The 12,194-nt window shown below is 36.9% G+C and overlaps 1 protein-coding gene across 5 annotated transcripts in view; it reads right to left on the reverse strand.

Moving 5' to 3' along the window:
• The window catches only part of LOC309389906 (chitotriosidase-1-like), a 42,612-nt gene that overhangs the window by 2,945 nt on the left and 27,473 nt on the right, over positions 1 to 12,194 (reverse strand). For all 5 annotated transcript variants that reach the window (XM_081948828.1, XM_081948831.1, XM_081948829.1 and 2 more), the window contains 9 exons: positions 9,317 to 9,346; positions 7,890 to 8,091; positions 7,477 to 7,533; positions 6,231 to 6,396; positions 5,319 to 5,443; positions 4,721 to 4,811; positions 2,625 to 2,807; positions 1,880 to 1,996; positions 790 to 934 (listed from right to left, as the gene is read on the reverse strand). In XM_081948828.1, the coding sequence (XP_081804954.1) occupies positions 794 to 934; positions 1,880 to 1,996; positions 2,625 to 2,807; positions 4,721 to 4,811; positions 5,319 to 5,443; positions 6,231 to 6,396; positions 7,477 to 7,533; positions 7,890 to 8,091; positions 9,317 to 9,346 (1,112 nt within the window). In that variant the 3' untranslated portion in view covers positions 790 to 793. The remainder of the gene's footprint in view (positions 1 to 789; positions 935 to 1,879; positions 1,997 to 2,624; positions 2,808 to 4,720; positions 4,812 to 5,318; positions 5,444 to 6,230; positions 6,397 to 7,476; positions 7,534 to 7,889; positions 8,092 to 9,316; positions 9,347 to 12,194) is intronic.

The raw sequence follows: 12,194 nt of genomic DNA on the forward strand, positions 1-12,194 counted from the left end.
TATTGTTGTTGCCTTTTGTGCTGATTATTCCCAGTGGGGACAAAGATCCTGAGTGGAAAGAAAAAAAGGTTTTCTACGCTTCCCTTCTCCCAGCACCCCACTTCTACTCAGTTACACAAGGAGATTATGCATCTTTGCTTTCCATAATAACAGAAGCCACCCTCCCATTCCCACTCCCTTGTGAAATAAAGCAGATTGTTTCCTTGTAGATTCCTGGTCAAGGAGGGGTTACTTGCTCCCATTGAACAGAGTGCCTCACTAAGGTTTATCATGACCAATCTGCAGAACTCTAGTGATTAAAGCACTAGTTTCATTTTTGAATAAACATTGTTTGACCTCTGAATATTTTCAGTAGGGGAGAGAAAATCTTACAAACTCAACACATGCCTGTGATGTTGACAAAGTAAACAGAAATATTTTCCCCTTATCATTCTAATACTAGACTTTAGAGTCATTCAATAAAGTTGAATGGAATAAGAGGCAAGAGTCAAAAGAAGCATACATATTTGATCTATTGGTGAGCAAGATAATAAATACTTACTGTACTTGTAATGTTTACTATTTCAGATGGCGCTAGATGTTTGTATTGAGGAAAAGTGATAATAAAGTCTTGAGCATTATGGTAAAGAAAATATTTTCCCTTTTACAGAAGTATTGAAAATTGTCATATTTTGTCATTGCTATATGTAATAGGAAATACCAGTAGAATGGGGAAGTTAGGAAAATGCTTAGTTCCTTTTTAGCCTTGGAGTAAAAATATGATTCCAAGAAAAGAAAGTACTATATTACCCAATTAATTTGTGGAACTCATCTGCTTTTTCAGAGTTTGAATAAGTGGGTATCTTCCTTCTTTGCAAAAGGAGCCACTGAAGTCATCTAGGTCTAAGGCCCATACCATACCACCACCCAGGTTTTGTTTTTTCAAATACTGGACCTGAATGAAACAGAAAATAGGAATTTAAAGGCTTGAACTCAAATAGAAGTTATGTTGCTCAACAGTTTCAGCTGCCATGATTTGTCATGGTTTGGGGGTGGTGCTAGGCTGGCAACTAGGAACTTGTCTAGGGCACCAAATTTTAGGGGGTGCAAAAATTGAAAAGACTGCTGAAATACTAGTATAAAATCTGGTAATCCTTTCTTGGTGCTTTAGAACTTTTTCTTTCTCCCATTTCTGAAAATACCCCCAAAGTTGGTCCTGCAGTTATGAATAGCACACTAGCCAGACATTGCAGGTCACGAAAAAGAAATTATTATTACCTCTATAGATCTCAGGAAGCTGATAATACTCATAATGCAAGACCAAAGTCTGTTAGGAAGACCAAGTTGCATGATACCAGCTAATCAAAGTTATACTCATGTACTAGTGCACTCTTTTGAGGGTTAAATATAATTGTGCAGAATGGTTGCCCTGTGATTACAATGGTGGTGATGTATTTAAAATCATTTATTGTGATTCATGGTAAATATATTGACAATGCCCCCCCTTCCCACCCAAAATTGGGGGGGGGGAATTACCAGGCTGAAAATTGTAAGGGTGAAACTCAAAACTTTCACACTTACAATGTGAAAAAAGAAGCAAGAAACAAGAGGGTCCCTCTTTACACAGGGGGTCCCAGAATATGACTTTCCCTAGAGCACCAGAATGTTTCAAGCCAGCCCTGCATGGTTATAGGGTTATATGTCTGAGGAAAATATGATTAACCATAGGTTTCCATTTAGTAAAACCAGGACTATTGTAATTTCTACAAAAACGCCTTTCAGATATAAAGGACCCTAAAGCAGTCTATGTTGCTACTATTTTGTGATTTATGAACATAAATGTTGCTGAGATATACTAGAAGAATACACAAACATTTAAATTAAAATATATAATCCTTACCTTAGTGGTAATGCTCCTGACATCATCGTATCCTACCCATTGGTTTCCTTTGAAGGAATATGGAACTTTCTGATTTTCAATCACTTTTGTGGTAGCACCATTTCTAAAGATACAGATCTGAAACAAAATATATACTTGACTTGAGACAGATGCAAAGAAGTATAAACAACTCAGGATATTCCAAGAATGCGTCTTTAGTACTTGACCAAAGTTTTCATTAGAAACTTTTCAGATAAATTGTAGGAGACAAAGAACAACAAATGTCTCCCTGTTTTCATCCCTATTTCTATTAAGATTAGGTTTGCAAAGAAAGAAAAAAAGAATAGTAAGTAAGAAAGAAGGCAGTCTCCTTGCAACCCCACAATAAGGAAGTTGTAATCTAGGATTTTGTTGGTCTGCCATAAGGAACTAATGGGCTGACTCTAAATTCTTTCAAGGGAGGTAGAGAAAGGGAAAGGGAGAGAAATAGTCTAATCTAAATCAACCATTTGAACTTTATCCACCAAAGATGCTTCATTCTAGAGATATGTTTTGGAAGCAGTGAATATATTGATATTTTAAATCCTTTCACCTATATAAATCTGTATATTTGTAAATGTACCATACATTCCTGCACATTTAAATATATCAATACATCTCTGCAGTCTCTACCAAAGGGGATCAAACATGAGCACATGTTGGACTTCTTGAAATTTATCCTTGTTTGGAGTAGTGAAGGGGGCATAACTATATATCTTTTCCTTACCTCATAATAAGCCAAAAATCCTCTTTCTTTTGTGTAAACACCAGCTGTGCCAGGCCCTGAAGTCGGTGCCTTCACTCCATTCTGTGAAGTAGAAAGGGTGAAGGTTCGTCCATAGGCAGGAATTCCCAGAATGATCTTTTTAGGTGGCGCTCCCTTGGTCTTCCAGTATTGCACAGCATTGTCCTTTGGAGCAATAAACAAATATGCAAGAATTCAGTCCATTTTGTCTGGTTTTGAGGTTAATCCATTTTATTATTCAGTTATGCTACAGTCCTAACATAAATATATTGGTGAAGATGCTGTCACATATACCAAGAAAAATTGTTCCATTTTAAGACATTCAGATTGGTAATTTTTCTTCCCAACTGTAGCCTTTCACTTCATACTGAGGAAAGGTTTATTCCCTTCAAATGGGTGAGGAACAACCTTGCCTTCAGCTGCAGTTCAAGTTGTCTTATCAATATTGGCAACTGTGAAGAAATTGTGGTTCAGAAATACCGGTATCTGGAAGGCTACCAATAACATGTTGTATTGATTCCGACTTTAGAGGATCTTATAAATTTATGCAGCAGCTTTGTAAAGAATGCAAGAAAGATAATTTAAGTAAACTAATGAGTAAAACTCTATTGTCATTCAAGCTCTTTGGATGAATAGGCAGGAAACAAATTGTACAGCTTTAGGAAAAAGATTAACACATTGATATTCAAAATTGTATTTTATCCATATTTTCACTGGATGATGTGAGACAAAGTACAAATAGTTTAACAGATTGATATATATTCTAAGATGCCATAATATTAAAAAAAATTATATTCTGAAATATATTTTTTCGTATCTAAGATTACATATTCATGTTTTTTTTACAAAAATAATCTATAAATGTGTTCCTTAATTGCCTACAGAATAATCTAGATATTTTAAATACTAGCAGGTATGATTAATGAATAGCATTCAATATTCTATACTCATGCATACAAATGATCTAGTATAACTTGGCACATTTTCAAAATAAATAAGGAGTTATTTGGCATGATGAAATTAGACTCTTTAATGCAGAGACCTTCCCTTCATCCAGAAGCTTGAAAAAAGGGAAGAAGCATACTGAGTGAATAGTAGAGAGGTCCCGAGTACTTCTTCATAATCGTTTTTGAAGTGTGCAGAATCCTAGGATCTTCAATGAACTCATTTTAAATATCCACCAGATTAGATTTATACTGTGATCTTTCTAATACAGATTTTCTGCTCCTATGCCTCAATTAGCAGTCATTGATGGTATGTTATTATTATTTATTTTGTTATTAAACTTATTTGCCACCCATCTGGTATCCAATGACTCTGGGCGGCTTGCAATATAAAAAAAACATTAAACCCATCAATTATAAAATAGAACAGCAGATAAAATCACTAACACAAGGTGGCAAAGGAGAGAGCCGGACACACGGGGTGGGGAAAGGTGGAGTTGGGATTATTGTAGGTTTTAATTAGCCAACCACCTCCAGTATGAAGCTTTCCCATTGGGCCCCAAGCCATCTGGCAGAGCCAGGTCTTAAGGCTCTTATGAAAATTCAGGAGGGTGGGAACCAATTCAGCTCAGGGGGTGGGATGTTCCAGAGGGCAGGAGCTACAGCAGAGAAGGCTCTTTTCTGAAATTCTCCAGCTGAAATTCCTTGGCTAAAGGGATCACAGTATGTCTCCTCTGCTGGTGCAGGTGGGGTGGGCCAGTTCCCATGACTGCTTTACCAGCATTCATGCCCACTTAGAAGTTTACAAACAACCTGGCAAAATCAGTTCGCTTAATAGAATGATAGTTATTAAGAAAAGCACTTCTCACAGATCTTTTTACTAGTAGTTTTAAAGAGCTAGTAATTGTTGAGAGCCACTGTTTAGAGAACCAAGTTGTAATTGTTAGGTGCACAACATGAATATATTAAAAGGGAAAGTGTTGAATAAAATATTTTTAACCAGCATGCTGATTCTCAATCCGTTTGTTAAATTGTTTTCTGTATGTAACAAGTGTTAAATAGGTAAATTACTTTTCAGCCTTTCTCTAAATCTAAATGTAGAGTCTCTATGGGATCAAGTGTTTTAACACCTACAGTGTCAGGGAAAAGGGGGCTGACGTGTCCTGTGACTCCAGCTGAGGCTCCATGAAAATCATATGACATGAGGTTGATAAAGTCCAAAGATCTGTGAGTAAAGTAAGAAAATATACATTATGTGAATTTCATCTGTAATATCATACAAGTAGTCCTCAACGTACAACCACAACTGAACCCAAAATTTCTGTTGTTAAGTGAGACATTTGTTTTGCCTCATTTTGCAAATTTTCTTGCCCTAGTTGTTAAGTGAATCACTTCAGTTAATAAGTTAGTAAACTGGTTGTTAAGTGAATCTGGCTTCCCCATTGACTTTGCTTGCCAGAAGGTCAAAAAAGGAGATCACATCACCCTAGGACACAGCAAAGGTCATAAGTATGAACCAGTCGCCAAGCATTTTCAGTACTGTTGTAACTCTGAACAGTCACTAAATGAGCTGTAGAACTACCTGTAATTTGAATGGTTCCATGAAGCATGATGTTTTACAATTAAGAAATAAGAACTTGTTAGCTTGCAATGTTGGAGCTAACGGATGAAATTAATTTAAAGGTCAGCATGCTCTCCATTTTAGTTAATAATTTTTCCGGGATATACTCACGCTGAGATCTTGTCCACTTCATAACCATTGTCAACAGTCTGCTTCCCAGCAGCAACGGCAGCACTAAGCAAGAGTCTTTTCTTTCCTGTCCTCTGGGCTTCAGCTGTAAATTCTTTCATCATTTCCTAAGATAAGCAGATAGCAGCATTAGTTTTATTCCTGTCATCTTTTAAAATAAAATAAAATATAAATTAAAAATGTAGGTTACTTAAAAAGATGCAGGTGATTTAATGAGTGGATAGTGATACCAATTCAGTCACTTTTGTCTCCAAAGTAACTGCAAATCCAGGATACTTCTTATTTGAGTTGTAGGTATCTATTACATATTGTTTGAGAGCCAGTTTGGTGCAATGGTCAAGGCATAGGCTAGAAACCAGGAGACTTTGAGTTTTAGTCCTGTTTTAGGCACAAAGCCAGGTGGGTTACCTTGGGCTAATCATTCTCTCTCTCAGCTCTAGGAAAGAGGCAATGGCAAACCACTTTGAAAACCTTTGCAATGAAAACTGCAAAGAGTATTCCGAAGAGAATCACACATGATTGAACAGAAGGAAAAAAATACATATTGCTTACTTGCTAAATGTATGAAAGGGTTTAAACTGAACATCTGATGAGTACTATGCTGTTGAAGGGTCTTAGCTATAGATAAAGAAAGGTATCCCTATATTATATTTTGGAATCAAATCACCAATTGCATATGCAAGTCTATTATGACTTAGTTCCAGTAATAAAGTAATTATTAAGCAGCATTCATTCTGTACAACTTTTGCGATATTCTCTGATGTTCTGTTTCACTGTTTCCATGTTTCTATGTACACTGTTGTACATAGAATTTGCTACTGTAAAATAACATTGCAGCAAGAAACTTTTTATTTGCTGTTTGCATTTTATCATCAACTCAAAGTTTTGCAGTACCTGAACTAAGAGGGTGAAACGTTGTTTATCCTCTGCAGGGCTGCCTCTGGCACCAGGATATTCCCAATCTAGGTCTAAGCCATCAAAGTCATGTTTTCGGAGCAATGAAACCACAGAAGAAATAAATACCTGGCGGTTGGGAGCAGTAGCTACCATTGCAGAGAATCTACCAAAGAAGTTGCATATGAGCACATCAAGCAAACAAACAAGATACCAATTTGCTTTGTCATGTACATATATCATATGTGTACCCATCCAATATCAGTACCCAAACTACAGAACTCCGAGGGTTCTACCTTAGTCTTTTGACTTGAAAACTCACTTAGTCCCAAATAACATATTTTCTATTAAATCTTTGTTGATTCTATTTTTTTAATTTTAGTTCCAAATATTTGATGTTTTGAAGGTTTTGAAACATGAATATTATATGATTAACTGTTGTGGCCCAGTAGGATCCAGTTGAGCTGCTGATGGACTCGGATAGCGAGGATCCATATGAATCTGCCCTGGACGATGTGGAGGACCCTGTGCAGGGTTCAGACTCAGAGCACAGACTAGAGAGGCTGGTTGGCCACCAGGAGGCGCCTGAGGCATGGAGCAGTGGGGAGGATCAAAGGCAGTTTGTCCCTGATACTAGATTGAGAAGGGCTGAGAAATGGAAGCAGCAACTCCGTAGGCAGACTCACAGAAGATTATTAAGCACAGGTGGTTGTGCATTGGCCCCTCCCAAGAGAGATTATAGGTGAGGCGTTGGGAGGGGACATTTGCAGGAAACAACTGTTCGAATTAATAGGTAAGAAAATCTATCTGTGTATTCTAGCCGTGTCTGCTCTTTTGGACTATCTGCGTTGCTTCATTATCTGGGTTACTCTATTGAACGTGAGTTGTCTGGGCCCTCAGCCAAAGGATTCGTTATCTCAGTAATTAAACAGTGGCAAACAGCCAAGCCTGTGTTCTGGTTTATTCACAGGTGTGGAGAGGGGTTCAGAACAATTAACTATGTATAGTAGCCAGTTTTATGCACATTTGCCATCTTTCCTTATTACAATTATGTATTTTTTTATTCTTGTGCAGTCAATGTTACTGTCAGCAATATTATAGGAAATACCAATGAAAATAATTGCAAAGTAGGACCCTCAAAGAGCATCCCAAGAATTAGTCCAGTGTTTTGGCAGTTGCCACTTAGGCTTGTTCATCATAGCATAATGAATAAAGTCCCCTCCATAGATATCTCTGAGGTTCTTACTTTGTGCTACCAAAATTCCATCCACCAATAGCTAAAAGTGTATTCAATCCTGGATTCCTAAATGAGAAAAAAAATTGGGTTAGTAGAATTCAGTTGCTTTTCTTAACTAGTTTATCTCTCATTCTGTGTGTGGTTTTCATGCTTAGAAAAGTTCATTGGGCCTGATTCCGGTTGGTGCTTTACGATGTATGCAAAATTCTCCCAGCTGCATCAGTGTATACAAAAGGAATTTAAAACATTTTTTTCTAATGCAGTCCTCTGGGTTGAAATCATTTCTACTTCCATAAACTTCCATAAAGTTCCCTGTGTAAAATTTTTATATACTTCCTTCTACAACCATATAATCCAAAATCCCAGTTCCAGGAATTTCTAGAAAGACCCCTTATCCCACCTCACCCGAATTGGCTCCTTACGTTTTTTTGTGGTTATTGAAATCCTTGTAGAGCTGTTCGTCATTCCACTCTGCCGTTGTGATCTTATTGTCTTTCATTCCCGCAAATGCATAAATGAGATGCGTGCACAGTTTGGGATCAATGTCTTTAGGCAAGAATTTTCCTCTATCTTGCCTGTACTGAGACCAGTTGGTGAAATAGCAAACAATCTTGAAAGCAGAACCTGTCCAAATGAGATTGTATATCAAAGACATTTTGGTCTATTCAGTTAATCACTCCTCCCAGGAAAATATATATTTATTTCTGTTATTTATTTATATCTGTTTTTCTGAATATATATATTCAACCGGCCCACAACCATAGAGCATACGCCCAGAGCGGCCACTGCCAGAAGTCTTGGTTTGGAAGCCGCCGAAAAAGCCATGCTGAGATGGTGGCGGCGGAGGGCGGCGGCAGAAACTGAGGTGCTCTGACTCTGCAGGGAGAGTTGGGCCAGGGCATCGTGAGGCTGGGAGGCGCATTAGAGGTGCCCTGGCTCTGCAGTTAGAGCGGGGCCAGGGCATATTTACCATGAGGGTGCTACTATGGAGAAACACAAATGGCCACAAAGAGCAGAACTTCCAATACTGTAAATAACTTTCTAATGAAGTTGAACTATGCAAAGTTCTTTTTTTCAGAATGTGTCTGAAGAGAGAGTTCCAGTGGTGGGTTGCAGGCGGTATGTCCTGGTATGGGTGTACCGGAGCCTGCCCTGAGCACCGGGTACCGTTCCGGTAAACTGCTCCAGATGGCCCACCTGCCCGCCTAAGCTCCTTAACTGTTCTTTAAAGTCTTCTGCACTTCTGCACACGGCGTGTACAGCTGAGCAGCTGGAGCATTGCGGAGGCTCACGGAGGCATTGCTGGACAGGAAGACACATGCATGTGCTGCGCAGGTGTGCGCACACACTGCACATGTCCATGTGGATGCTGCCGGGCCCGTTCCAATCGTACCGGTTGGAACGGGATCCAGAACCCACCACTGGAGAGTTCTATCAATCAGAATATGTTCTTCTCTGTTGCTTATTATTATTTTTATGATTCCAGAAACAGCTTCCATTGGGTCCTCCACTTATCTAACTTTCTTCTTTCTACATCTAATTCTAAATTTGAAGGAATAATGAGTCACATTTATTTAACATTTTTACTTATCAAATTTATGTCTCACAAGAATGACTCTATCTGGCATAAACCTTTATTTGTCACTTGTTGTCCTGCTTATGGTGGTGAATGTCTAAATCTAACTTCTCATGCTGCTTGGGCTCATGAAAGGTATCACCAACCTTCATGCTCTTTCCATTGTTGATTCCTTTATGGAATATTTTATTAGAGCCCCATAAATTGAGCGTTAATCTTTTCTGTTTTCTCATGATTCATTAGGAAATAAGATGGTACTATATGATTACTTACTGCAGTGAAGAAAGAGCAAGAGAGCTAAACCTAGAATAAAAGGAAAATAGAAAACAAATTAGCTAAGTAATATAGGCTCTTTGGATCTAAGATTATGATGTATAATATGATTAATATTTACTACCAATGCTTTTTTATATTTTACTTTGAATGCACCAGAAAACTGCTTATATCTCCTTTGGTGGGGTACATTGGTTCTGCAAAGTAGTCTATAGACTAAAGAATAGTTCTTTAAGAATAGTGTGGGTATATTTGATGAAAAATGTGGCATCCCGGTGAAGACGTGTGAAACTGAACTATACTTCCATTTCATTAGTAGTGAATGGTATAGGTGACACAGGTATGACATGCTGGTAATTTCCCTCCCTCCCTCCCTCCCTCCCCCCCCTCTCTCTCTGTGTGTCTTTCTCCCCTCCCCCCTCTCTCACATACACACATAATGAAGTTAGAGCGCATGAATAGTGAAGTTAGAGTACACTTTTTATACAATGAAAAGTAATAAGAACAAAAACTAAACTCATAGAAAGTATTGCTTTGTTAAACATGTGTAGGAAGGTAGAATTCTAACCGAAAGAGGACACCAAGCACCAGTAACTAAAAACTTGTGAAGTGCAGTGTGTTTTTGTGTCAAGTAGGGGGTGTATGTGCTAGATTTTTCCTCTTCAGCCGGTTGCTGAGAAATTTATGAAAGCAAACAGGAAACTTTATCATGCATGATTAATACTGTGAATGCATACAGGTATGAATTATAGAACATTTTCCATAAAAATGAAGTTGAAAGCTGTTTGGTTGCTGAATGCAACAAATGTAGAATATGTAGAAGTAAAGTATGTAAGAAAGTAAATGAAATGCTTAGTGAATGCTTCAACAATGAAATAAAGTAATAAGATAAAAATATATGATGTCTTTTGAGTTCTTTAATATATTTATGTCTGAGGAATCATTGGAGGAACATTAGAACTGCATTCGCCTGGGATGGAAATACAGTATATGTCTTCCTTTATATGCAGACAATTCTTTCATTGCAAACCTGCATGATTTGTGGCAGATGTCATATTTAAGGCAATGAGGCATAAGAATTTCCAATGAAATGTATTGATGACTCAAGCTCACAGGAATAGTAAATTAATTTTTGCAATCTATTCATGTCCACATTTTAGAGCAAGTAAATGAATTGGTGTGACATGGTGAAATCTTATGTGCAATTGCTAGTTCAGTTATTGTGGTATAGTAGGTAATATGTAATACCTTATATGTAATGTTTGTGGGAAATCCAGTTGCCTCTTGAAAAACCACATTTGGGATTAGACACATTGAAGCATATTATTGAGACAAGGACCCAGAAGTTAATTTTAAGAGTGTCAGCTTCTATAGATAAACCGGCTTCGAAATGTTATAAAAGAAGAACAAATTTTACCTGACAAAATTCATACTGATCTGAAAGTGTATTTTAAAATGATAGGCTACAGTATGATATAGGGAAAAAATGCTACACTGGACATAAAAAAGAAACCAGCTGATGTCTTAATAATTAAAAGGTACATATAAATAACAAATTAAGAGAGTGGCCTGGATAATTTTACTATACTGAATTTACAAAAAAGACTGGTTAAAGAAGTTTGTAAAAAGCGTCAAATAAAAATAAAAATAAATCAAGTTCTAAGATATTGTTTCAAAAGACTAAAGATTAAAATTGTTAAAAGTAAAAGGAAGAAATATAAAATTGGCTTGTTTGATCAAGGTTAAAACAGATACACTATTACATCTAGTAAATCTTAATTGACTTGGTGATCAGTACTTAACAACAAGGCTTTAAGGATTTGTTTATAGATAGATGAGATATGTAAATAAGAGATCATTTGTTGCATTTTAAGAGATGGTTATAAGTTACTAAAATTGTTTATATATTTATTTATACTTTATAATTGTTTACACATCCCATCATGTTGGGATGAAGGGAGAAGAAATTTCTTTATATGTTTCTTCTTTTCTTTACTATATTTTTATTTTTGTATTCTTTTTTAGTTTGCATTAGTATTTATCTTTTTAATTGAAACTTTAAATACAGATATCTCCCACACACAATAATGGCAATAATCAACCCCCATCACAGTTACTGAAAATCTAAACTCCTTGATGTTATCCATGCAAACCTGAATGAGAACCTGATTATCAATCTAGATAGAGCAAAAAAGATCAAAGAAGCAAGAACTACATAGATTTTACTTGACTTCTAGTCTGGGATAAATACAAAATTCTGAAAATTGTTACAGGAATTTCTCAGCCTTTTTCTCAGTGAGCTAATTTAGACAGAATTCCTGTCCACTTGAGCTAAGTTGCTATTGGCAAAATAAACTGTCAAGTGACTCACCCGCTATCTCTTTATTCTCTTCTATTCCTTTCCCTGTTTCCCACAATCTTTCATATTGTTGCATAGGCCTCCCAAAGTACTCTGATTGTACCAAAGATCCTATAGTAGGTAGAATTGTATGGCTTCTGCACCAGGAAGAAGTAGCACAAATGGCTTTTTGCTCATATTTTTATAATCTATGGAACCTTGATACTTCATCATTAGAACTTTGCAAGACAGAGTTGTGCAGATTGGCCTGCCTAGAAGAAATCAAAAAAGCTGTGCTACTATCATTGCTAAAGGTGAACCTCAGCCTAGAAATATATTGGGAGAATTTTTCTCCTTGAAAATTGTACTGAAATAACCCTACAAGTTACAACACAAATAAGATAAAGATTTTGAAAAGGCCATTTGTAGAGTTCAACTTCAGTTCCCTATTAAAGATACTTAGATACAGAAGGCATTTGTTTCCTGTGCATCTTGTCACTATACTTTTTCCATTATTCCATTGAAAGAAACAGACTTGAA

Source organism: Natrix helvetica (assembly GCF_964273705.1).
Source record: "Natrix helvetica genome assembly, chromosome: 3".
NCBI classification, from domain to species: Eukaryota; Metazoa; Chordata; class Lepidosauria; order Squamata; family Natricidae; genus Natrix; species Natrix helvetica.